Source organism: Lygodium microphyllum, chromosome 7 (genome assembly GCF_053477565.2).
Source record: "Lygodium microphyllum isolate KBCC chromosome 7, Lygodium_microphyllum_v1.1.10, whole genome shotgun sequence".
In the NCBI taxonomy this organism is placed as follows: domain Eukaryota; kingdom Viridiplantae; phylum Streptophyta; class Polypodiopsida; order Schizaeales; family Lygodiaceae; genus Lygodium; species Lygodium microphyllum.
In genome coordinates this window covers 14,794,037-14,820,509 of record NC_141141.1, presented here as the reverse complement: position 1 = coordinate 14,820,509, position 26,473 = coordinate 14,794,037, and the positions used below count along the sequence as shown (strand labels likewise).

The 26,473-nt window shown below is 40.0% G+C and overlaps 1 protein-coding gene across 5 annotated transcripts in view; it reads left to right on the top strand.

Moving 5' to 3' along the window:
* LOC148033202 (uncharacterized) overlaps positions 1 to 9,261 on the top strand; it is an 82,510-nt gene extending 73,249 nt beyond the window's left edge. For all 5 annotated transcript variants that reach the window (XM_087681080.1, XM_087681079.1, XM_087681078.1 and 2 more), the window contains 5 exons: positions 6,841 to 6,921; positions 7,060 to 7,223; positions 7,732 to 7,868; positions 8,324 to 8,439; positions 8,984 to 9,261. In XM_087681080.1, coding sequence (XP_087537206.1) covers positions 6,841 to 6,921; positions 7,060 to 7,223; positions 7,732 to 7,868; positions 8,324 to 8,439; positions 8,984 to 9,235 — 750 coding nt within the window. In that variant the 3' untranslated portion in view covers positions 9,236 to 9,261. The remainder of the gene's footprint in view (positions 1 to 6,840; positions 6,922 to 7,059; positions 7,224 to 7,731; positions 7,869 to 8,323; positions 8,440 to 8,983) is intronic.
* Positions 9,262 to 26,473: the final 17,212 nt, after the last annotated feature.

The window sequence follows — 26,473 nt, the reverse complement described above, 5'->3', positions numbered from 1 at the left end:
ACTGCACAGTCAGATGTGGATTCTCTAGTGAGGTCTTGGGTGGTCTGTGCAGTGTTGCTCAAGGTACATCTCTCGTCAAGAGTGTCATGTCTAGTCATCTTGGCATTTGTAGCTTGCTGATACTGCATTTTGCTCTGACTAGACATGGTACGAACACAATGTCTTTGTGTTCTCGTGGTGTGGTCTTTTTGCCCTTGATGGCCAGATTGGCCCATTGATGGTCTAGGGTCTCTGTTTCTCTCTGTTCGGGCCGGGGCTTTTGGTTGCTCTTTTGCAAGTGAGAATCCATGCTCGTGTAGAGCCATTACTACACTAGGGTCCAATTTGGAGGACCTGTCACGGCGCGCGTTCCCTCTCCAACCTACTTGGGGGAGGTGCAGAGGGGCCAGAGCCCCCTCTGCGGGGGGCCGGGGGGGGCAGTCTCCCCTCGCCCCGCAGGGCCATTACGGTAAAATCCATGCACAATTTGGAGGACCGTATAGCCAAATTTTGAACCACTTACTCTAAGTTTTAGCCCGGTAATGGATCCCTGATATGGTTTCGGCTCTATACGGTTTCTCGGTTAATTTCACTGTCTTCAGGTTAAAATTTGAGAAAATCTAAATTCGGCCTAACAGGTCCGAATTGCAGGGTCCGAGTGGGTCACTTAGACGGGCCGAGGCGCATGGGCCGAGGGCTGGATTCGGACGAATTCGGACGAGGTCACTCAGGCGGGCCGAGGCACTTGGGCCGAGGGCCGAATGTGGGACGTAGCCGAGGGCCGAATTTGAGTCTCGGACGGGTCATTCGGGCGGGCCGAGGCCAAATGTGCCACGTGGCAAAAAGTTTTGACTTGGACGACCGAATGGGTTGACTCGGACGGTTTTTCCTCGGACGGTCCGAGGCCGACTAGGGTTTGGCCGAGTGGACCGGGTGGTCCGTCTTCCCCCTTGTCGAGCAACTCCAGATTGGTCCTACTACCGTAGGGAGAGGTGTAGAATTACCTGGGCTAGCCAAAGATCTCCCTGATGCCAAGATTGAAGCGGATTTCCTCGCCAAGCTTTCCTCTTCTCTCCTGCTCTTCTGAAACCCTGCAATGCACAATGTGGCATTTCTTGTCACTTCTGGCCCTTATACCCTCTTCCGGGTATGGTATTGGCATCCCCAATAACTCACTTACCGACCTTAGGCATCATAAGTAAGTTTTCGCTTTTGCACGATTCTTGCCCTGTTTTGCAACAGTAACCCTAATGCTTATTTTCTTTGTTTGTCTTTGTTTTCTCCTACTCTAATGCATCCAAATCACAAAGTAAATACCTACACTACCCCATCTCACAACATAAATCTCAACAAAAACAACAAACCTACTTGCCAAGGAGATCGAATACCATCTTCAACCCCCTCGCTTCCTACCTATCTCAAGCACTGGTTTGGGGAAAACCCTACTCCAATGCTCGATTCGAAGCGCGCAAGCGCTCAAGGCTTGAATCCGTTTGTCCCGGCAACGGAACCAAAATGTGGGAGCTTTCGCTTAACCGCTAAGATCCTCGGACCGCTTATTGTTTCAAGCGTTCCAAGCCAAGCACTAATGGCTACCTCTCACATAGCTGACGCGCCATCCATATCTACGGGTGTAGTGAGCTTACCTTCGTGCCGTTCGAGTTACCTCCTCTCGCGTGCACTCCGGTACCTCCACGATCCAAGTGCAAGCTTCAAGCAAGCTCGATCCTCAAGCTCCACGCTCCAAGCTCCATTGCCGCAAGCAAGACAAGAGAAGAGAAGAGAAGAAGAGAAGAGAGGAGAAGATGGAGAGCTTCTCCTCCTCGGTTCCTCACCCTCACACACTCACTCCCTTACATTCTCACACTCTCTCTCTCAAGCGCAAGCTCAAGCAAGCAAGAAGAAGAAGAAGAAGAAGAAGAAGAGAGCTACTTTTGGCCACATACAAGAATGAGCTTCTCATTTACTTTTCAACTTTATATACAAAACCCTAAATTCCTTTTGGGCGGTCATCCCCTTTTCCCCTTTTTTACATGGCCGGCCGTAGCCTAGGCCCTTTTTCCCATTGTCCTTCTATCTTCCTAGCTTCTTGTCCACCGCCCGTCTACATTTACAAATTGCACGGGTGAGAGCCCAGCGCTCTTTTACAAGATTTCAAGGTGCGCCTTTTTATTTTAAAATGCGCCTTTCCCCTTTTGCCTTTGCCTTGGACTTTTAAGGTTGCCCTTGCGCTTTTGGTCTTTTCTCCTCTTCTTTCTTTAGTCGGGCTACCTTTTTTCCGCCTTTGCCCTGCATCTTTTCCACGTCCTTTTACTTTCTTCGTGTTGGGGTTAACAGAAGCAATTCCTTGCCATAGTAGGTCTCGTTTCAAGAAAAGGTGGTAAACACCCTTGGACGGAAAGCTGGCAAACAAAAATCAGCACTAGCATAAAGCTTTGGCTTGCAATCAGTGCCTTGGGCCCACCAAATCAAGGAATTCAGTAGTATTCTAGCAACGGAACCATATATCCAGCCTTCTTTCTTGGAGAGGGTGCTAATTTCCTGATCAAGCACCTAATTATAGCAATCAGCAAATAAACATAAATTGAAATATACACTTTACCGTCAAAATTCTTGGACAATTGACTCCTTGTTGACCCTAAAACTAACGGCGATAAATGGATTTATTAGAAGCTAAGATTCCACAATCTCCTTGGTTGATCCAAAAGCCCCTTGCTCATCCAACAATCAATTGGGACGATTTGTCCCCTGAGTTTCACCTAGGACTTGCTCTAATTGGATTCCAACTGGCCAAGTGCTACCACAAATTTACGATGGATGGCTAGGCATCTGAAATCCTTGACAATACCATAAATTGCAGGTGCTGATTTTAGTGTGTGATGCCATTCTACTAATGGCACAGATCTTGAGGTGGTTAAATCGTAAATTTTTGCAAAAATTTAGGGTTTACAGTAGAATTTCCTCTACTATCCACCAAATCTGGTTGAGATTTGCTCCAAATAGCTGAAATAAGTTGAGATCTCCTGAGAATGGATAAGAGAAGGTGAGAGAGAGCCAAGATGAGAGAGAAATCTAATTTTCTTTGAGAGAAAACCCTCAAATCTACTTGTTGCCTGCTCCAGGTACATTTAATGCAATCACTTATTGCTAGGCAGCCCCCAAAATGCTGTCGCCAGTCCCTGGAAGGTGTCTCCCTGTCATCGCTTGACCTTGGAAGGTTCTAGATGGCTATCCCTAGAGCCGATTGTTGTTTCTCTGCTTGGAAAATGAGCAAGAGCTCTCTCTCTCTCTCTCTCTCTCTCTCTCTCTCTCTCTCTCTTCCACCAACTGAAAGCTGTCTGAATGGCTGAGACCCAAACCCCCCAAAAACGTTTTGTCAGTTTGCATGGTTATTTTTGCCAAGTGGTAGCCTTTTAAACCCATTTTTCAATATTATCCAAAAATTAAATTAATTTTCAAAACTAATTTCAACCCTTTTGACCTTGCCCAAAATGAAATGTGCTCATCCATAATCAAACTGCCTAGGCCTGGGTCGCCAACCTCTGTTGACCCTTAGATTGACATAAATTAATTAATTAATGCTAGTTCCTAGTATCACCACTTACATCTATCGGCCAAATAACTATCCTAGGATCAAAGCTGACACCTATTGACAACCAAAACCTAGTTGGTATAACTTATCACAACTTTTGCATTTAACACCCACTGCATTCTCAGGGTCATTGGCTTGTTATCATGAAATAATTGCCATGTGTAATGCATGTGCTAAACAATCTTGCACATTTGATTAATAACTTAATCGAATGCTATCGGCAGGATTAAAGCATCTCAATATGTAACATCCCTGTGACATATGTGGTAAGAGGCCACACATGGACATGAAGGTAAAGATACAAGGGTTGGTTTCAGAATCCTATCCAAAGTAGGACTTTGATAGGTCTAGGCCCATTTGGATGAATTAATACAACCACTTGAAGAGAGAGAGGAATGAGTTTTTGACCATCCATTGGACATGGCTTAGAATCTTTAAGATCATCTCAATTGTTCAAACAAAAAATAGAGTTGTTGGCAGATATTGTGTAGAGAGAACTCTTCCCCCTAGAGACTCCCAATTTGTTTTCATTTAGTTCTTTGGATTCTCTACAAGGAACAAACCCCATGGTAGTCACTAAACCAATATGAGAGTCAAGAACCTTGATTGTGGTCGTTGTGAAAAAGATTGTTGTGTTGGGGAAGCCATTCTTCAATTCACCACACTTCATTTAGGTTTTTACACTGATAGTCCCAAAAAGGGTTGGTGTCCGCATTTTTTGTCACTTTTTTAGTGGACGCCCACACACTAGTGCGCCACCCTAGATAGCTTTTCTTTAAATAGACAGTCATTTCATTCATTCTTCACCACCCTAGAGCACTCTTCAATCATTCTTCACCCCTCTTCCTCTGTCATTAAACATCCTTCCCTTCTCTCACCAGCCCCTTCCATTGCCCTTACACCCCCTTCAAGAGGACATTGTGGTTCGTGGCTCATGGGTGCCTTCACCCTTCCTCTTTGGCTTCAGGTGCTGTGTTCCATCATCAAGCCTGGCATTTGGAGCATCTTCCACTTGTGATCCTGGGTATCAATAGGAGAAATCACTATTCGAAGACAACCATTCCAAAAGAGTAAATGGTGGGTGACGAACATCATGATGAGTAGGTGCTTCCCCTGAGGGTGGAGGTGCGACGGCCCCCTCTAAAGCCCAACAAGTAGAAGTCCCCTCTAAGAGCAAAGAGAGTATAGATCCCTTTGAAACTCCCTTTGCAAGAGATAGGAAATCTAAAAACTCATGGATCATGGACACCAAATCATCTGATGACAAAGGAAGTTCCATTGGTCGTGCCAAAGAAGGTATCTAGGATATCGAAGAACTCCTAGAGGTAGCCTCTCAAACCTAAGTAGTTGGGGTGGAAAAAAGAGAGGCTCAAACTGAGCCAAGGGTGGGCAAGACAGTGCAGTAGTTAACACTCAAATTCATAGAATGTGGACATGGTAGACTGTGAAATGACTTGTTGCATAAAATGGAAGTATTTCTGTGGCAACTTGTTTAGAAACAATGTGACTTGATTGTTCGAGGACTTAAGAGACCCCATGTTAGATAACTCCGCAAGGTGTCAATACTCAGCCAACTTGACTTTCAAGTCATCCTGGTCAGTGATTTAAAAGTTTTGGAGCTCACAATCCAAATTGATGCAACGGGTCCTATCCCCAGCTGCATAGTGGTTAGTCAAGTGTGCCCAACGTTCAGATGCTAAGTCAAAATGTTGAAGCTATGAATGAAATTTAGATAATAGACCTTGCTTCAACTCAACAATAGCGGAGGCATTTCTAGCCTTTCACGAGCGGATAACCTTCTATGGAACAAGTGCAGAATCAAGTTGGGGTTCCAACCCTTGCACAAGATCCCATAGGTTATGGGAGTCAAGGACATGTCTCATCAAGTTTGACCAAGTAGTGAAGTTTGACCCGTTAAAACAAGTCTTATCATTAAAGGTATGTTTAGCAGATGAGGAAGAACCATGAGGTGTTGGATAAGTGGAATACGAAGGAGGTGATGGAGGGGGATAAGTAGGAGGGGGAGGTAGGTAGGTAGAAATAGATAGTGTCCAATGGGTGCCAATTGATGCATAGGCATTGGAACATGAATGGATGTCCAATGGGTGCCAATTGATGCATAGACGTTGGAACATGAATGTCTCCATAAAGTGCCGGTGGAGATGGAAGCATCGGGACACGTAAGCCTTGTCCAAGAATCAACTAGGGCATAGGAAAATGACTAGAAGGCCCACTAGGAAATGCAATGGAAGCAAACTATGGTACCAACTGATCCACACTGCATTCCTGAGCCGTGAAAAATCCAAAACTGTGGGAATGGGTGGATAAACCTCCATGATGGAGACACCACTCGGCTTGGGAAAAGATGAGGTCCTAAAAAGTGTGCCTAAGGGTGAAGGACTCCCCGATGTGATGTGAGCATCATTATGATGCTCTAGAGCCTATCACATCAAAGCATGCGACGAAGTGGGCTTCACAGCTTGCTCCTCCATTCGACATGGTTAGAGAGTCTTCAAACTACCATGGAGTTCACAAACCATACGAGATTTCACAAGCTAAATACGATCTCATCCTCATGTATCAAGCAAAACAATAGATTGAAGGTAAATTTGAGTTTTCCCCTTTAGATTTGGTGCACCGATCTAATGATTTTGCAGGAGGAATAGAATTTCCACAAAGGACTAATCACCCTTACGTGGAAACTGGCATGGAGTACAAATCATTTTCCCACCCATCCCATCCACTAGTTCCGCTGCACTGCCCTTTCAGCCTCCATTAAGTACACCTTACATGTCTTCACTTACGGAGTTGTATTACGTCCTTTGTGGCCTACACTCATGATTGTCTTAAGAAAATTTTCCTTAAGAGGAAGCATTTTTTTGTACTAGAGCAGAAAGGAGTGCCTTGCAAAACAGAGTTCATGAGAGAAAGTAAGTCTTGTGGTGGTTCTGTTTTTCCCCAAAATAAACACATCTGAATGCCCACAAGGGGAGGCACTTCCCCTCCAAATATTAGCTGAGAGAGTGGGCAAGAGCCACATTAGCATTTTCCTATGCGCAGATAGGATACTTGCAAGCCGAATAAAGAGGTTACAGCTTCAAAAATGATGTAGGACATCAGTCAGGAAAGAAACATATTTGGACAGAACAACAACATATCAATCAACCTTGTGCAAGTTTACTGCATGTCCTTATTTCTGCATCTTTTTTCCTGCTTTTTTATCTAACATAAGAAGTGATCATGCTTTGTTATTTGTGCTTCTGTTACAGCTTTCAGATGCCAAGGAGGTGATGGCTAGTGTCACGTCTTTCAAGGGTGCCCGTTTCCCTGTGCTGACTCCTAATCTTAAAGTACTTTCTTGTGCTTATGTAGTTGTTTGCAAAGCATTTCTAAAATTTACATGCATTAAGTAAGCAGCCTTAAGTTCAGTCGATCAATCAAGGAAGACCTATTATTAACGTTGAAAAGCATCTTCCTATTCTTTGAAGGGATTTGAAGCAGCAGTGGCCTCTGGAGCGAAGGAAGTGGCTATATTTGCTTCTGCTTCTGAATCCTTCTCAAGGGCAAACATAAATTGCAGCATTCAAGATAGCTTGAAAAATTATGAAGTCGTTGTCGATGCTGCAAAAAAATACTCTCTACCTGTCAGAGGGTAAATGTTTTTCCCACTGACATTATAGTGGTCAAAGCACAAAATTGGCATACCTTTTGACATGGTTGACTATAGCTGACATATTGTGTATTGAAAAAAAGTATCTTAAAAGTCATATTACAAAAAGAAACGTCTTTAATAAGATCTCTTGTGCTTGGGATACAATTTTTATTTGGCTAATATCATCTGCAAAAGTGGCACACAAAAAGAACACTCCTGTTTCTTGATTGAAACAAGTGCCTGATCACAAGGAAGAAATCTCCAGTGTAGGTCAAACTGCTTATGAATTTCATGAGACTACTACATTTAATCATCACACTTTGCAACTTCATTCATAATGTTAGTGAAGCATGTCTTCCCCCAACTGTAGCATGATAAAAGGCCTAAAAATGCTGGGCCTCTTTAGTTGATACCCAATGTATTAAGGGAGTATTGGGCTGAAAGGCTTTTGTACAAGTTCAAGCATGTGCACTTATGCCTAAATCTACTGTTCCATTTTGTGAATCAGGTATGTATCTTGTGTTGTGGAATGCCCAGAGGAAGGGCCGGTCTTTCCATCAAAAGTTGCATTTGTTGCAGAAAAAATGATAGAGATGGGATGTTATGAAGTTTCCCTTGGTGACACTATCGGTGCTGGAACTATAGGTATTTCTATTTCTGATCATTCCAAGTTCATTATTTGATTTTTTCAGAACCAATTTAACTGTAGGTACAATTCTGAGTTTTCACTTCCATATTTCATGTTTGCATAAAAGATCAAATGCAGAAAAATGAAATGTATTGCTTGGTTGTGCCTGGGTATTTATCAAGTGTTGCTGTTCAAATCATGGTTGTCTCTCAATCACTATCGTAGTTCAGCCCTTACCTTGGGCAGTGTTGCCACCAAAAATTAATGATACAATGTGGGCACTCGTGGAACCTGGACCCAGAGAGAGAAAATCGCACCAGAGTGTAAATACTATGACCAGCAACATGGCTGAGTTTCCAGTGATATGATGGATAAAGGCCAATGAAATGCAGTTATTAAATGGGCTTCTTGTGTTGCAGTACTAATGACTGGCAAACTGAAAACTGACTCACGGTACAATTTTGTATGACAGGGAATGTGTTGCCAATGCTAGAAGCTGTGATGAAAACTGTTCCAGTAGAGAAAATAGCTGTACACTTTCATGACACATATGGCCAAGCATTGGCCAATATATTTTTGGCTCTTCAGGTGTGTATTTGCTACTTCATCGTATTTTTAACCGCCAGATGCAGAGTCATGACATTTGTCAGGATAAGTCTAAACATAATGTTCTCCTTTTTAGTTGTTCATTGCCATTTACCTTCCACTGACAAAATAGCGAGTGGTAACAAGTATGATAATATTCTTTCCAATCAATGAGTGTCTCAAGGCCCTACTCAACATTGGCAAGCTGTGGCCAACAATCATAGTCACCTCAATCCCACATTGGTCTCATTGATGATGAGAGGGAAGGCCTTCCCTTGCAAGTTGCTAGGGGATTTTGGGGGAATGCATGTCATCTGACTTTTTTTTTGGGGTCATTTGAGAAGCATATATAATCTTCAGAGGAAACCTTTTTGGGTGGAAACCTGGATTTATTGCATATTGAGTGCGTGACATTGAACATTTTTGGTTGGTTTTTAATCTCCCTTGTTTGTAGAAAACCTAGTTTTATTACATTGTGACAACTTTTGTGGGTTTTCTTAATAATGTTCCATCAACATGATGCCCATGTGACCTGTTTGATTTGCAGATGGGGATCAAAGTTGTGGACTCATCTGTGGCTGGTCTTGGTGGATGCCCCTATGCCAAAGGAGCCACAGGGAATGTGGCCACAGAGGATGTCCTCTACATGCTTGATGGACTTAAGGTAAAGACAAATGTAGACATACACAAAGTCATATGTGCTGGAGATTATATTTGTCAGCAATTAGGACGTCAGAACACCTCAAGGGCAGCTATTGCCTTAAAGATGAAAAATACGGAAAGTTGGTCAAAATTGTAATGAAAGGAGAGGCCGTTATTTTGCAATCAATGGGTCTAGGATTGTCAATTTCTACAATGTCTTATGTCTAATAAATCTAGGTGCTAGCCTCCATTAATATTATGCAATGAGGTAGTGTGAATGAAAGGATATGCCTTCATTTTCTAGTCTTGGATTTAGGTACGTATGGGTCTATCAACCTCCACAATAGTAAGGTTCACCTTCATCGATGCCTAATGGATCTATCAACCTTCACAATGTTAAAGTGTTAGGCTTCATGGCTCCATAAATTGCAATGCAATCAATGCTTGGTTACAAAACCATTGGGATGATGTTTGCATTGATCATGTTTTTCCGAGTGTAAGTAATAATATCTTGAGCAAGGGATCACATGTAGGCTTGACTAGGCGATCCCGTAGTTCGAAAGGTAACGTAAGCCTTGTGTGGCACATGCTTGACCCCCTCATAGTTTCAAGTTCATTAGGTAATCTTAACCTCATTGAACAGTTTAAAGGTATATATTCCACAACCCTCATGCTCACATGGTTGACCCAAGTTCACACGTCATTTTTGCTCGATTGTACTTTAACCTCATAGAACATTTTAAAGGTATATATTGCATGACCCTCATGCTCAAATGGTTGATCCAAGTTCATACCTCTTTTTTGCTCGATTGTACTTTGACAAGACTCATTCAATTATATTAGTACTCAACTAATGCTCACAAAAATCTAAGTTCTAATGTGGAATTAATGGTACATTTCATAAACCTCCAAAATTTGCTATAAGATCTGAAAATACATGTATTTAGAAGTTCTTTCAAAAATTGGAAGTTTGTTGTTTTCCATATCTTGTACTAAAAGGGCTTCTTGTGAATGTTGTCCTTAAATTAGACAAAATGATGGGCTTGTACTTATCCTAGAAAGCTTGTTAAGTTAAACAAATGCTAATAGATATGCTAGTATGCATTGATAATATTCCAAGTTTGCTTTCACATTAGTAAAGTAGTCTTTATCAATTTCATAATTGTTAAAAAATTGTTTGTAGGTAGTCCAATTTCTTAATGTAAACTAACATAATCAAGCCTTATTCAAAACCACGTGGAAATTTCACCAAGGTTGGCCATTAATTAGAGCTAGATAGAGAAAACAACTACATGGAACCATGAATTTGAATCTTTTAATAAATTTGTGAGAGAATGTGTTCTTATTGTAACTTTTTCATCTCACAATTTGTTATTTGTTTAATGCACCACCCAATGTGATTGCGAAAAGAACATCTCAAATAATTGTCATGCATCTATTTTGGTAGCATGTCACACAACCAATTTTTAAAAGGCAAAAGAAAATAGATAATGTACTAATTCAAAACATTATTGTTTATAGCTTGCAAACAAGGAAAAGACCAAGGGGGATTAGATAGTAGGGCATACATATAACTTAGTCTCTCCTCTAACAACATGTATAATTATGCAAGGCTTCAATGACTCTTTAAGAAAGTTGCCTAAGTAGGCCATAAGCTACCTTAAAGGCATCATTATCTTTTCCTTTAGCTTCTTCAAGTGTGCCAATCAATCTTTTTAACAATTGTGAAAGAAGTTCAAGATTTCTCCTTTAGAATTCTTTGCAGTCCATCCTAATAGTCCCTTATGCTCTAGACCCTCTCTAGCAACAAGGCTCTAATCAAATTCCAAAGTCGTTATGACTTCACATTGACACTTCATCTCCCAAAAGATATTGTGACATGTTCACTTGGGAATGCAACTTAGTCACTTTCATTGCGCAACTCATGAGCGTGTGGACTTAAATGACTAGGTGCTCCCTAGGTCTACCTTGCATGTGAAGCATTTGGCCTTGTCCCATGAGGATCAACTTGCAAGTTCCTAATGACACATCTACACTCTCTAACGGCATACTAGCATCGAGCTAAGACAACAGTTGCTATTGCATAAGCCATCAAAGACCCCAAACAGGTAAGCACCACACTTGGTACATGATTCAGAAGGGAGAGGGGAAGGGCCTATGCTATGTGCACCTGCTTCAAGGAGGGTCCCCCTTAGCCTTAAGGTAATTAACCCTTTTTTGTCCCACTTTTCTTTTCTTAATCTTTATTTTTCCTTTTCTTTCCCTTTAAAAAACCAAATTCCATAAAAATTTTAAGAAAAAAATCACTAAAATTTTTAATAACATTAATGGATACTTTAGTTTTAAATTAGAAAAATATATATTTTATATAGAAATTTTTAAAAGTGTCATTAAACCATATTAATTTACAAGAAATATAAGATAAAATAGAAATTTTAATAAATTTTGATATATTTAAAAATAAATAGTAATTTAGGATAAGCAATAATAATGATAATTTATAGTAACCTAAAATTTTTAATAATAAGTCAATAAATAATTGAAAATTTGACAAAAACTTAAAGAAAATTTGATAAAAACCTAAATTAAGTCAAGAAAAATTTAAGAGAAATCATTATGATTGGGATAAAATCAAAATAAATTATATTAATTTAAAATAATATTGAGGCAAATTAAATTAAATTAAATTAATAAGAAAATAAAAATTAAATTTTGTTAAATATTTTAAATTAAATAAATAGAGAATAGAGTATAATAAATCAAATTTTAAATGTGCATGAGTATTTCTATATATGAATATATACATATGCATAAAATTTGTATTTCGCATGGGAGAATGAGGGAATTTGGCACAATCATACGATTTTATTAAGAAAATTTAGTTATGTTATATTCTTTCCTCTTATAGAAATCAATATGTCCTCATCGCGAAAGAAACTCTAGATGATCCCTTTGAAAGATAGACTTCTCTATTCAGATCGCATCTTCTTCTAAGAAATCCTTCCATTTGATTAGATATTCTTGTAAAGTGCGATTTCTTAATGGCTTTTCTCTAACTTCTAGGCCTTAAGGATTCCTTGAGTAGGCATTACAATTTGTTCGTCATCAAGGACATGTTCAAGGTTGGGGACATAAGATGTTAGCAGGTTCACATGAAATACACCATGAATCTTTAGATGAGGAGATAGGGCTAACTTATAAGCATGTGTCTCAATACATTTTATGGTTTTGTATGGCTCAAAATATCTCGAACTGAGCTTTTTGATTTTCCTAACAGAAAATGAACTCTTCTGATGCTAAACCCTTAGGAAGTCATACATCCTTCCTTAAAGATTTAGTTCATTCTCTTGGGGTTTGTATAGGCCTTCTATAGGTCCTTGGTTGCCTTTACGTCTTGAAAATTTACCTTGACCTATTATCAAATCTCATTTAGCATCATTTTGGAGGCATTAACCTTCATAGTGGGGTCGAAAAAGTGAAGAGGTAAAAAGTAACTTTTCCCATATAATGCTTGGAATGGTGTTAACTAGACCTTTTACTAGTATGAAGCATTAAATACGTATTCCATCAATGGAATGTATTCAATCCATTTTTTTGGCTCCGTGCTAGAATGGGCTTTTAAAATATTCTCCAAGACTTAATTAGCTCTTTTTGTTTGCCAATTGGTTTAGGAATGATAGACCGTGCTAAAACATAATTGGATTGCGATGATGGCTTGAAAGAGACTAGTCCAAAATTTAGAGATGAAACTTGTGTCACAATTACTAATGATTTTTTTTGGAAGTCTATGTACTTGAACTATGCCCTTAATGGATATCCTAGTAATGTTTGAAGTCTTATGAGTTGTTTTGATAGGGATAGCTTGAGCTACTTTAGTTAGCATATCCATAATCACTAGGATGGAATCATAGCCTCCTTGCACCATGGGTAGGCCCACTATAAAATCCATGTTCATATATTCCTATTTTGTTTGGGAATATCAAGATGGTGAAATTCACCAAGTAGTTTCACCCTTTCGGCCTTAACCCTTTGGCAGCTCAAGCATTGGGTCCCATATCTAAGAGTCTTAACTTTCATTCCTGGCTAGAAGTATCTCCTTCTTACTCCATTCAAGGCCTTTACATAGCTAGGATATTTGGCCACTAGGCTATCCTACTTTGGCATATGATATTTGAAAAGATGGGGGGGAAAAGACGAAGCTTGAGCTCTTGCAAGACACAAAATACACAAAAAATGTACACAATATAAGAAGGTGAAAACCATAGTCATTTTTCTTCTTCTTCTTCTTCTCTACTATAACAATGTGCAAAGAATAAGAGAGAGTAAAACATACACAATATATAAGCGGTCCATAGTGTAAACATGCTAACTAGAAAGATGACTAAATAGACATCTCGTAACTTGAGTAGGTGGATTATATGATGTCCAATAGTAAAGTATAACTGGAATGATCTACCTAATGACATCGGTGATATGAATGCAAAAATGGTCATCTAAGTACAGGGGGGTTAGCTCATATTAAGGTTGACATCTCAACACTCTCCCTCAAGCTCAACTCCATGACATGCACTCAAAGTAAGCTTCAAAATTATTGAATATTTTTGCTTCTATGGCCTTGGTGAAAATATATGCAACTTGTTCCTCTATGCTCACATATATGAGATCAATGTCACCTACCAAGACCCACTCTTTGATAAAATGGTAATGAACCTCAATGTATTTTGTCTGTGCATGAAACACTTGGTTCCTTGTCGACTGTATGCTGCTCATGTTGTCATAATAAATGACAACTCCCGTGTCTATCTATATTTCCAAATCATCAAGTAGCTTTCCCATCCAAGCTATGTCACATGCTACCATAACAGCACCCCTATACTATGTGCCTTTGTGCTCGATGGTGCAATAGTGGGTTGTTTCTTATTGCTCCAAGTCATAGTTCCACTCCCAAAAGAAAATACATAGCCATTGGTCGACTTCATGTGAGACACACTATCTACCCAATCCGCATTAGTGTAACCAAATAATTGCACCACTCGATTAGCCTCATAAAAGATACCATAATCCAATGTGGCCTTAAGGTACCTCAAGGTATGTCTCACACTGTCCAAATGAGGCTTATGAGGCACCTGCATAAACTAACTCTCCAAGCCAACTTTGTAACAATTTGGCTTGGTGATAGATATAAAGATCAAGCTTCCCACCATCTTCTTATACATCGTGGGATCCTCCAATATCTCACCCACATTGGCACTTAGCTCCACATTTTGATCCATGGCACTGAGATTGGCTTACAATCAGCTATGTCATACTTTGTCAACCTATTCAAGATGTACTGCCTTTGTGAGAGCCATATTCCCTTAGCTCTTCTTATTACTTCAATGCCAAGAAAGCACTTCAACTCTCTCAAATCTTTCATGTCAAACTTTTGCTCGAGAAGACTCTTCACATGCTCCACCTCTTGCACATTATCACCCCCATCAATCAAATCATCCACATACAAGAAGGTAATCACAACAATTCCCCTATCACTCTAATGCCCATAAAGAGAGTGATCTACATTTTCAATATGAAATTCAATAGAGATAAGATATTCTACTATCTTGTCATGCCATGCTCTCGGTGCATATTTCAGCCCATACAAGGCTTTGCATAGTCTACATACATAATCAGGATGAACCATGCTCTCATAACCTTGTGGCTACTCCATGTACACTTCTTGCAACTTGTCATGCAAGAATGCATTCTTTATATCCATTTGATGCAAAACCCAACCTTTTGCTATAGGTACTGCAATGACAACTCTTACAACCGTCATCTTTGCCACTAGAGAAAATGTATCATCATAATCAATTCCATAAGTCTATGCATAACATTTGGCAATTAGTCTTGCTTTGTACCTACTCACACTTCCATCTACATTATGTTTTACTTTGTAAACTCGCTTTTGCAAGTTCTAACTTTATTTCCCTCAAGTAGTGGCACCAAATCCCAAGTCTGATTTACATCCAATGCAATCATTTTTTCATCCATGGATTTCTCCCAATGCATATGACCAATAGCTTCCTCAAAATAAGTGGGTTCAATTGATTTTATAATATTCATGATATCTACATAAAATGGTGAGCAACACAACCATCATACGTCAACCTATTTAAGAGATACCTTACTCTCATTGACCTAAGCACTTGTGGAGCACTCTGTGGTGCCTTTGTACCAATCATGGGTTTCCTTGCACCAAGTGTATAAACAATAGGAATACCAAACTCCTCATCCACACTCTAATCTGAGCCATCAAACTCACCATCTACATGTGAATAGCTTGCAAAAACATCTGGCACACCAAGTGATTCAACCACCTTTTATTTTCCCTTATGTGACACATTTTCTATACTTGTAGAAGTGCTGTTCACACACAACTTGCCACTCCATGGTCTTTCAATAAAGGTACTAGAAGAGGACTCTTCTCGGCAACTCAATGTCTATGACTGTGGATCCACATTTTCTACATTCACGTTTCTTTTACGTCATCAGCAATAAATTTTTTTCCAGTAGCATACCAACTTCTCATCTCATCAAACACAACATCTTTGCTCGCAAGTAACTTATATGTAACTAGATTGTAGCACATGTAACCCTTTTGCTCAAGGGAATAGACAAGAAATACACACTCTTTAACTTTTGGATCCAACTTCTTTCTTAGCTCATGAGGAACATGTATATATGCAGTGCATTCAATTACTTTATGTGACAAATTTGGTTTCTTGCTACTAGTGAAATTTTTCTCTATCATCACATCATGCACTATAGCAATGGAAGTCCTGTTCATTATATACACAACTATAGAGATAGCTTCTACCCAATAATAATGAGGCATATTCTTTTCAGCTAACCACCAAGGCTCATGCAATTTCTGCAATGTGGCTATTCTTCCTTTCATCAACATCATTCTATTGTGGAGTGTACTTGCATGTAAATAGCCTCTAAATTCTATATTATTTCAAAAAAGTATTGAATTCATTAGAGAAGTACTCTCCCCCTCCATCTAACATCAAGCATTTCATTTTCACTGATACCTTCCTTATTTGTAAATCCTAAAAGTGAGAAAACACATTTCTTCTTCATGAAATACACCCATACGTTCCTTACATGATCATTAATAATGGTTACATAATACTTACATCTAGCTATTGATGCAATATTTATAGGATTCCACACATCTGAATGTACATCAATTAAATGACTACTTATATGTTTATCATGAGGAAATGCATGCCTTGTCTATTTTCCAAGTTGGTATGCTTCAATACCTTTTTGTATATCAGCCACAACTCAAACAAGCTAATCACAATTTCATGATTGCATATTCTTCAACCACTACACATTTACATGACCAATACATTTACATATTCTTCAACCACTACACATTTACATGACCAATACATTTATGCCAAAGGTTAATATCAGCCACGACTCCTATACCTTGTGCAAACATAGCAACCCTCAACTCTCTCACATTTGCATTCAAGGTAAACATCCTTCCCACATGCTTGCCTTTTGCAACTAGTTTTACATCCATTCCTAAATCTTCTACAAAGAAACCATTCTCATTAAACGTCACTTGCAATTCTTGCTCAACCATTTTCCAAACAAAAACCAAGCTCTTTGTGATGTTAGGTACATATAGCACATTGACTAAATACTTAATTTTTTCATCTTGCATAGACAATGGAACACTCCTAGCATAAGCAATAGGATGTGATGTATTGTCACCTGTTTTTGGGGAATATGGACTAAAAGAGAACTCTTTAGATTAAGAGTTAAAGGCTCTTATAATGACAAGATATTTGAGATGGACCAATAGGAGAGGGGGTGGTGTGTACAGTTTATCTAGTTTTTTCCCACCTTGGGCCCATTGCTCCTGGTTTTCCACAAAAGTAGAGTGGTTTTGTATGGCCTAGGAAGCCCTAAACTCCCTTATAATTGGTTCGTGGTGGAAGATCAACGATAACCCTAACTTTCAAGAAGTCAGTGGCAATGCCATTCTTTGACACTACGTGCCCCAGGATGCATCCATGCTTTACCTAGAAGTGGCACTTCAAGGGGTTCAACGAGAGATGATATAGTCTACATCTTTCAAAGACTGCTCAAAATTTGTCTAGGTGTTCCTTCCAATTAGATTAAATGCATAAATCGTCAACAAATACCTCTAACTCTTACCTAAGCATGTCTTTGAAAATGGCACACATGAGTCTCTGGAATGTGGCTGGTGTGTCCGTCAACCCGAAGGGCATGACTATGTAGGCAAAGATGCCCACTCGATACTGAATGTGGTCTTGTGCCTATCATCAGGATGCACTTGCACCCGATTGTATCTGGAGAAGCCATCCAAGAAACTATAGACCCCTTTACCATGTACCCTCTTGAGCATATGCTCAATGTATGATAGCGGAAAATTGTCTCTCTTCGTGGCAGCGTTGATTTTAATTGACGCACATTGATCTTTCCATTCTTCTTCATTATAATCATTATGGGTGACATCCAGTCCATGTGTTCGATTTCATAAATGAACCCTGCTCTTAACAACTCATCGATTTCCTCTTTGACAGCGTGAGCATGTTTGGGATTCATCAAATATGGTCACTACTTGACTGACATTGCATCGGCGGGTGTCATTAGGATGTTATGAGTCACTACGCTCGGATCTACCCCTTTCAGCTCATCAAGGGACCAATCGAATACATCTACGTAATCTCGCAAGATAGCAATAAGAGTTGCCTCCTCTTCCTCGGTCAAGTCATCGCCATGAAAACAGGTTGGGGCATCTCCCCTTTCTTAGCTAGATTGACCTCCTTTGCTTTGGCGGGTCCTTCTATAGGCTCACTCGCTTGCCCTTGTCTTTTGGCTCCTAGCAAGGCTACTACCCTATTGCCTTTCTTAAATCTCGTGAATCATTTCGACAGGTCTTGCAATTTCCTCTACTCAGCTTGCGGATCCCTAGGTTGTTTCCTTCTTTCCCATTTCAACCTTTGGTGCCTTAGGTGGACTGGTAGGTCTCCTTTAGTGCATTTGGTCTTAGGTGGTCGAGGTATCTCAAGATCACTGTCTGAGCTTACTGCTGACTCGATATCAAACTCTCCGTCTTCACTAGAAGAGGGGGTTTCTCCTAGAGTCGTAGCTCTGGTGACTCCGTTCTAATGGTACTAGTACGGCACTTAGTTGGGCAAGACACGCTTGTTCATAATCAATCACTCCTATGTGCTCCAACCAGGTGCAATCACAATACATTCGCATGACTTCTTTCTCGATTTTGAAGATGCTCTTCTTTTGTGGTTTGGAGTCTGCCCGTATTTGTTCAATTGCATGCCCCTCAGTGTCATACTCTATCATGTTGATCTCTTCTTCGCTCTCATCACTGGAGGAACAACAGTCTTCATACTCATCCTTTGAACTATCCTCATCCGACTGTTGGTCATCTCTTGGGCCTTCATAATGTGTTTCCTTGTCATTGGTGACTAAGGCCCAATTGTACATCAAGTTTAGATCGTGCACCTTGGTCCATTGCCACTTGGGTTCATCCAAGAGATCCTTGAGTGGTTTAAGATTTGCAGATGGGTTATTGGCATATTTTCCTATCATGTGCTTTAAGATCTCGTGGAGGTCTCATTTGTTGTTCGGGACGTGGAATGTGAAAGAGGTGGGTTGCCCATGCGAGGTTCTAGCTATCATGCAAACTAGTACTGAGGGCATGTCTCTTGACTCCCCGACTGCCTTAGTAGCTTGCTCTTATTCCTCATTATCTGAGAATGGTAGATCGATTGTGGCTAGCACATGCATCCAATCTCGCTCATCCTCATGGCAAGCGATATACTTGGTCAACGGCCCAAAAGATTTTCTAATCTGAGCATCGCCCTTCAGCATGGTTGAGATCGTGTCTAGGGCAACTAATGTAGTCTTCCAAGTATCCATCTCCATTCTTACCGCTTTCGTCCAATTGCCTAAGAAGATTAGACCGTTCCCCTAGTCTTCTATGACTCATGCGTTGCACATCCAGGGTTGGCTTAACAGGATATCATAGTCCACTCCTTTCATGACTATGAAGTCCAGAGAGAATCGGACTCCTACGATCTTCAATGGCCAATTTTTCAACACTCTGGATGGCTTTACTTTTGTTTAGTTAACCAATGTGACGTTGAACCCAGCATCCTCGACAAGTGGGTTACACCAAGCCTGGAGTACTACATGGCTAAGCACACTGACTCTTGCCCTCGTATCTACAATCCCTTTCCTCGTGATATCACTTAGAGCTAGGACCGGCAAGACCGCATCATCTCTGTGCCTTCCCAGAAAGCATTAACATGCAAGGACTTGGGCATTGAGTGTAGCGTCAGGTTGGGTATTTGCATTACTGCATCGTAGTCTTGCAAATCAACTCTCGTTTGCTCTAGTGATCCTTTCACCCATTGCTTTAGCTCCTACCATAGCATCGGATGTTGCCTAAGCAAATCTCCTAGGCTCAGAGTTATAGAGGTGGTCACTAGCATTGTGAGAAGATTACTAGCCACTTTCTTCTCTCCTAATTCTACACTCCTTGGCCAACGGCCTTGATTAGTTTGCTGGCCCATGGCATTCAAGCTTTCTCAATAGTCTCTGTAAGTGCATGGCATCATGGCCAAACCTACCACATTTAGTGCAAGGTTGGGGCCTAGGGTCTTGACATAGTTGGAAGGTGGTTTCTGTCATAATACACGCATTGGACATGTGGGCGCGTAGGTCTTCTCATCATCTCTTGTAGTTTAGCTAGCTCCACTTTCATCTCTGCTAGCTCTTAGCTTGGGTCAGTGCCCCTCCTTTTGTCTTGGTTGCTTGGGCCTGATCGTTTGCTAGATTTTGTTGCCCTTTCTGAGGTTCTAGAGTTGGCTTCGTCTCGATTTGAGCTCCTAGATCTTCTCTCCTTGAGCTGGTCATCCACTCGTGTGGCCTCTTATAGAGACTCCGCACATGAGTAACATAGTTCTTGGCATCCTTTTTGTCCTTCTGCTTGATATTCATCAACCGCACTATAAGATTATCTAAGTACCCGGCCTCCAAGAATCTCTTAATGAAGAATCTTGAGGTTATTGAAATTGTTGCATTTCGCAGCGTCTAAGCTTGTGTACCACGTCCTATAGGCCCTTGTCAGCCAAGTACGTTGGGGCTTCTCGCTTTTTTATGTCTTGCCGCAATCTCATAATCTACTGATGCTGGTTGTATGCCGCTATGCTTTGCAAAGCTTTCCGTGCTAGTTTTCTTTCCTCCTCGAGGTCCGCTATGATGTCTTCTGACAGTTTGCCATGGTGGTCCATCCTTGTTTGCACGTCATATTTATTCAACATCTGTTGAATTTCGACTAGGAAATCTCCCAGGTCAAGTTCTTCGTTTCCATGGTTTGTACCAATTTCTACCATATCTACGGTCTCTTGCTCCACCAAGTTGTCGATGAGGTTGATCAAGTCAAGCAGTGTTTCACTCCCAATGATGTCAATCCTTCTATGTGTCTAGCTTTTTGTGGTGCGTCTCTCACTTGGTCCTACTAATTGGGGTTCATGATCACCCATCTAGGTCTGAGGGTCGTCTCCTATTAGTAGTGGATTTTTTCTGTTTATTAAGTCTGAATGTGTTCTTTCTTATTTACAGACAATCCTCAATTTACGTTCGCTCAATGTGTGAGTGGTGCTCTTTTCCGTGCATTGTGTGAAATCATGCTTTCCCTTTTTTCAAGTGCACTTCAAGTGTTGAAAAACAATGTGGTTGTGAACATGAGATGATAAATGCAGCTTTCGCACTCCGTCTAAGTTCTCCATCGATAGGGATTTAGGCTCAGTCCTGGTCGCTCTCACTGGTTTCTAGGGTATGTGCTACATTATTCAGCTCGATCAATGTCAATTGGAGCATGCATGTCAGTTTATGGCTCTAAGAGGGCTAAAAGCTAACGTGACTATCAATAGCGGTCATGTCTAGCCATTTGGATGCAATTTCCAAGGTTAATTGTGCCTTAAGGCTTTCGGAGCCTTCCCTCGTTGTGGAAGGTATTCTGCTTCATTCGAGATGTGCTAAATTTGTTAGTTTTTCTCCTGTTAGATTTTTTATCCGATTCTACAGTGTCCGATTTTCCAATGTTCAAACCCCAAAATCGAACATCCAATTTTCAACCGTGCGATTTCCATGCATTCGATTCAGACTTATCCAATTCTGGCATCTGAATTGTGATGTGTCTAAGTGGCCGATGGCTGAGTGTCCAAATCCCATTTTGGAGGTGCATGTTTGTAGGCTGCCTAATCGTCCAAATTGGATAGGGTGAATGTCCAATCAGACAAGCAAATGGTGGTCTGATTGTCTGGGTCCGATTTTTGAAATCAAACAGGTAGCGTCCAATCGGATAGGCTGAGGTAGTCCAAGCGTTCGATTGCCCAGAATCGAATGTCCAAGTGTCCAATTCTAGGAATCAGACAATGTGACGGCGGCGCAAAAACAACCACATCAAAAAATCGAATCGCCACAATGATTTTGATCACACAAACATGCAATGAGCTCCGGAATACAAGAAGGGGCACATAGGAAGGTTTCTATATACCTAGTATATGTGCAAACAGTGCCTCTAGAAGAGATCGATCTGCCCGAAGCTCAAGGTATCTCTCTCTCTCTCAAGCTCTCTCTCTCACTGCTGAAGGTGAAAATGAGCTTCCCCCTTTCTCTCTGGAGTCTTAAACCCTTGTTTCACAGCCTTGACTCCTCCGATCACTCCCCTTGTGGCATTAACACATTTAAGCTCTCTTTTTTTCCATTTTCCCCTTGTTTGTGCTCTGTTTGGGCCTGTTTTACAATAGTAACCCTAAAGCATTTCGCTTCAATCTCTTGATCCTATCCTAATCTAATTGCAACAAAAATCAAAACCCAAATACTAAAATGATTTATCCTACTTGCCTACTCATCAAAAACCTGAAATACTTACTTGTATTGAAGATTAAAAAACCCCAAATCTCCTACCTATATCAAGCACCAGTTCAGGGATGAAACCCTACCTCGACGCTCGATTTGAGGTGCACAAGTGCTCAAGCTTGAATCCATTGGTCCCGGCTATCTCTCACCTAGCTAACGTGCCTTTTGATCCTATAGAGGTGTAGTGAGCTTACCTTGATGTCTGAATGAGTAGCCTCCTCCCTTTGGCAAACCAGTAGCTCCATGATTTGAGATGCGAGCTCAAGCAACCTCAAGTCTCCACCTCCAAGCTCCATCCTCCATGGCTGTGCGCAAGAGAAGAGAAGAGAAGAAGAAGAGAGGAGATGATGGGTAGCTTCTTCTCCAAGATCCCTCGCCCTCACACACTCACTCCCTCACACTCTCACACACTATCTCTCAAGCACCCACTTATGTGGTAGTGCATGTTTGCCCCTAGGCAAAAAACCAACTCCCATGTAGCATTCTTTTCCAAAGAATCCATCTTTGACTACATAGCCCTCTTATACTTTATGACTATCATCCCTAGTCATAGCATCTATAGAACAAGAAGACTCACCACAATCTATGACCATGGCATAGTCTAAAGACAAAGTGTATCTATTTGGTGATCTAGAAATCCTCATTACCATTGTGTGAATGTTCTCAAAGCAAAGCTTTGTAAACCTTGTTATTGCTTACTTCATGTTAAGTATTCTTCTTGTAATAGCTCAGTTCTTGTTAATTCTTCTTCTACCACCATTCGATTTTTTTTTAAAGAAACACTTTATTACTCCCTATCTCCACTTGCTAGTACTTTCTTGTAGCTTATTTGATATTCATTTGAGGTATGTAGCTTATTGTGTGAACCTAGGCTTATTATTATGTTATGAACCTAGAGTTGAAGATTTGAGATCTTGTTTGTACTCCATGGTTTTCTTATTGAGACATTTGTGAAATTAAAATGTTCAAAGTTGGAAGATGAATTATGGACCATTCAAAATCATGTAAAAAGTTAATAATAGTTTTAGGTTGGATATATTGTCTCCACAAAGATTTTGATATGAAGGTTTTCAAACACTAGAAAGGACCCAACTAACTCTTTGTATTGTTGACGATCCACTCTTATAAATGAGGAGTTTATGTATCATACAACCTAAATTCATCACTAATGTGTTAGAGTAATCTCATCTATTGATCTGAGATCCAATCTTGATGGACTACGTGACCCAATGATAAATTACTTGAAAGTTCACCCTTTATAGACTAATCTTAACAATCACTAGGCTAGGGTTTACCATTGTTTGTAGCATACACATAGTATGTAGGAGTCATTCCACAATTGATAACTCCATTAAGTTCACCCTTTAAAGAGTAATTATTCGAAAGTTCGCCCTTTATCGACTAATCTCAACAACCACTAGACTAAGGTTACATTGTTTATAGCATTCACATAGTATGTAGGAGTGATTGCACAATCGATAACTCCATTAAGTTCAGATTTAGACATCACTATCTACTTTGCTAGCTTGAGATTAGGCCTTATCTCTTCGTATGAATTCCAGAAACCACCATTAAATACTACCTTTATTTCATTCAAGTAGTGCAACACTTAATTTTGTGTGATTCTATAAAATAGTTCTACAATAATCACTTTTTTTAATTCCACAAAATAAGTTGTTTGATACTTACTTGTATATGATTTACTACAATAAGTCTGTGATACTTGCTTGTGCCTTAGTTTCTTGCCTATGTAATTAGAGTGATTATGTTGATGATTTGTGCAATCTAGAGTATTATTACATTTGACATGAATGATAACCATGGTCTTCTTATGAGGATGTATAGTTTTTATTGTAAACTTCCTTCAATTGCAACTCAACTAGTTGGTTCTTCAGTCAAGAGAACTACTATAAAAGTGGATGTTATTAAGAATGTATACTCTGGAGCAATTACTTCTTGGGTTAGGAGAATCGCCACAAAAGTGGCTACTATCAAGTATATTTAGTCTCTTATTTTATTAGAATTATAATTCTCTAATAAAAAGGATAAACTAGTTATCATCATATTGGTATGACTGGGATGTGAACCACCTCCTATGAAATGGTTAACAATTTTCCCCATGCCTAACTTCTCTCACTAAAAGAATTGTAAGAATATAGGATGTATGCCATATGCTATTTAGGAAAAACAAATCAAAAGAAAAATGTGAACAGAACAAATATATTATGTGTTACTCCTAGTGAAGATATTAAAAAAGCAAACTAAAAAGTAAGTTAGATTTTTGAAATGTATAGACAATGTGATGGAAATCACAAAGTCCTAGAGGAGAAATAATAAAGAAAGTGCATTAATGACTTATTAGATTCCGCAAGGATGTATGGGACAAAGAGGCACATGAAGGTCTTAGTGCTTAAGGTTTTTAAGCTCCTCTGCCTCGATAAAATATCTTTTTGCCCTCCTCTCTACTACCTTCATGTTAGCCATTCATATGGTAGTTCTTGGAGTTGTGTTCGTGTAAGCTTATCTATGATGCATACTCTTGTTCCCTTGAGACATTTTGATTGCTTTAATATTTCAACTTTATTTTGCACACTCCCAAACTTCAAAGTTGTTTGATTCTTTCTTTGCTTTTCTAGTTTTCCATGGTATTTTCTATTAAGATGTCGATCTCTACATGAGCTAACATCCACTAACGCACTTTGGTGATGGGGCAAGATATTATTCATTGGCATGTTAGGTGATCGACATGAGGATACACCAATGATTCTAGAGCTGGACTACACCCATGTAGTTCATCCTTGGTTATGGCACATTCATTGTGCCACCTCTCCTTTCCTTAGCTTGTTCACACTTAGAAACCGCACGTTGTGGTGCTTTTCATATTAGTCTTTTATCATGTTGTAGACTAAGTTCTTTTGTGGAAGAAGAAGATTTTAGCTCTCTCTCTCTGTGTTCTCAAGTTTTCATTGCTTTTGTGTGTGTGCTCTTTTGTCCTTCACCTCTCTCCCCTCATGTATGTTTTCATTTTTCATTTGACCTTGTTTTTTTTTTAAATTGGCCTTAGTTTGGCCTCTAGTATGTATGTCTCCAAACATCCTCGGGAGTCTTCATCATCTAGTTCCTCTTTGCATTTCTCCATGCCATCTGTCAAGGAGACCTCCTAAAAGTTCATGGAATGTAATCTTCTTTTTGCATGTAGCTTCATGAACCACAAAAACGTAGTGTATGTCATACTTGATTCTACCTCCTCCTTTTGTAGCTACCTCTGTTTGAAGTTTTCCCTTTAGCAGCCCGCCAAGTGTGTAAGCACTTTGGCAAGCAAGTTTTTCTGACCACATTCTCTAGTTCCAAGTGCAAACTCAACAACACAAGTACTCTTCACATGGGTTGAAAACTTAGTTTAGTTGAGGCAATGGTGGTAAGATCACTACCAAAGTCTTTGGGTACATCTTGCTATAAGGGCAAAAGCATAGGTCTAACACTCACCTCTAGGTGTTACCTTGCACCACATGGGGAGATGATTAGGAAGGGAAATGCTTAAGCGTATATGTGTGACCATACCTTTATATAAAAGGAAGAGAACAAAATGGGAGGGGGGGGAAAGGATGGAAGACGACCATTAAGGAGAAAGAAAGAAAGAAAGATATATTAATGTTGCAAAAGGCCACAGTAGCTTATGAGATCTAAGCATATAATACAACTATAGTGATGTCTTATCAAAGAGTCTAATCAACATATGTCTAAACAAGTGAATCCAAAAATAACACATGGTACTAAAAGAAATGAAACTAGAAGTAAGAACTAAATCTAGAAAAACTAGAAATCTAAAGATGATCTAGTCTCTACTCATCCCAAGATCCCCCTTGTAGGGTGATTCCTGGGCACCTTTGGTCCTCGTACTCCATGACTCTATGTAATGGCCCAAACCCTCTCGAAGCATGTAGTGATCTCTCTCTTTGATCGCATAGTGGATAGTACAACGGCATATGTAATGTTCCTCTAACTCTACCTCTATACAACATAATTTTTAGATCTAATCCTCTGGCACATTATATCATCGTGTTTCCATTTGTAGGTTGTGTGATGAAGTGCAAATTTGACCAATGGTGCATCCAAGGCTATGTGAGAAGTGTGCATCCATTAATGATGGGTGTGTGACGAATTCGTCTTGAGAAAGGTGCAATAACTATGTCTGATACAGTGTCATCTTTGTACCTAATTGTTGCACAAGGCTCACCCAAGTCCTCTCAATATCCACTCTTGCAATATCCTTTCTGATTACTCAATTTAGTTCTAGATAATTGGGTCAAAATGTAGGACAATGAAGACCCCTTCTCTCAAAAATTCTATCTATATGATTTGGTTGCAAATCTTCAAGGGAACCAAATGGCAAGGATAGAGTCAAACAAGGGATTGAGAA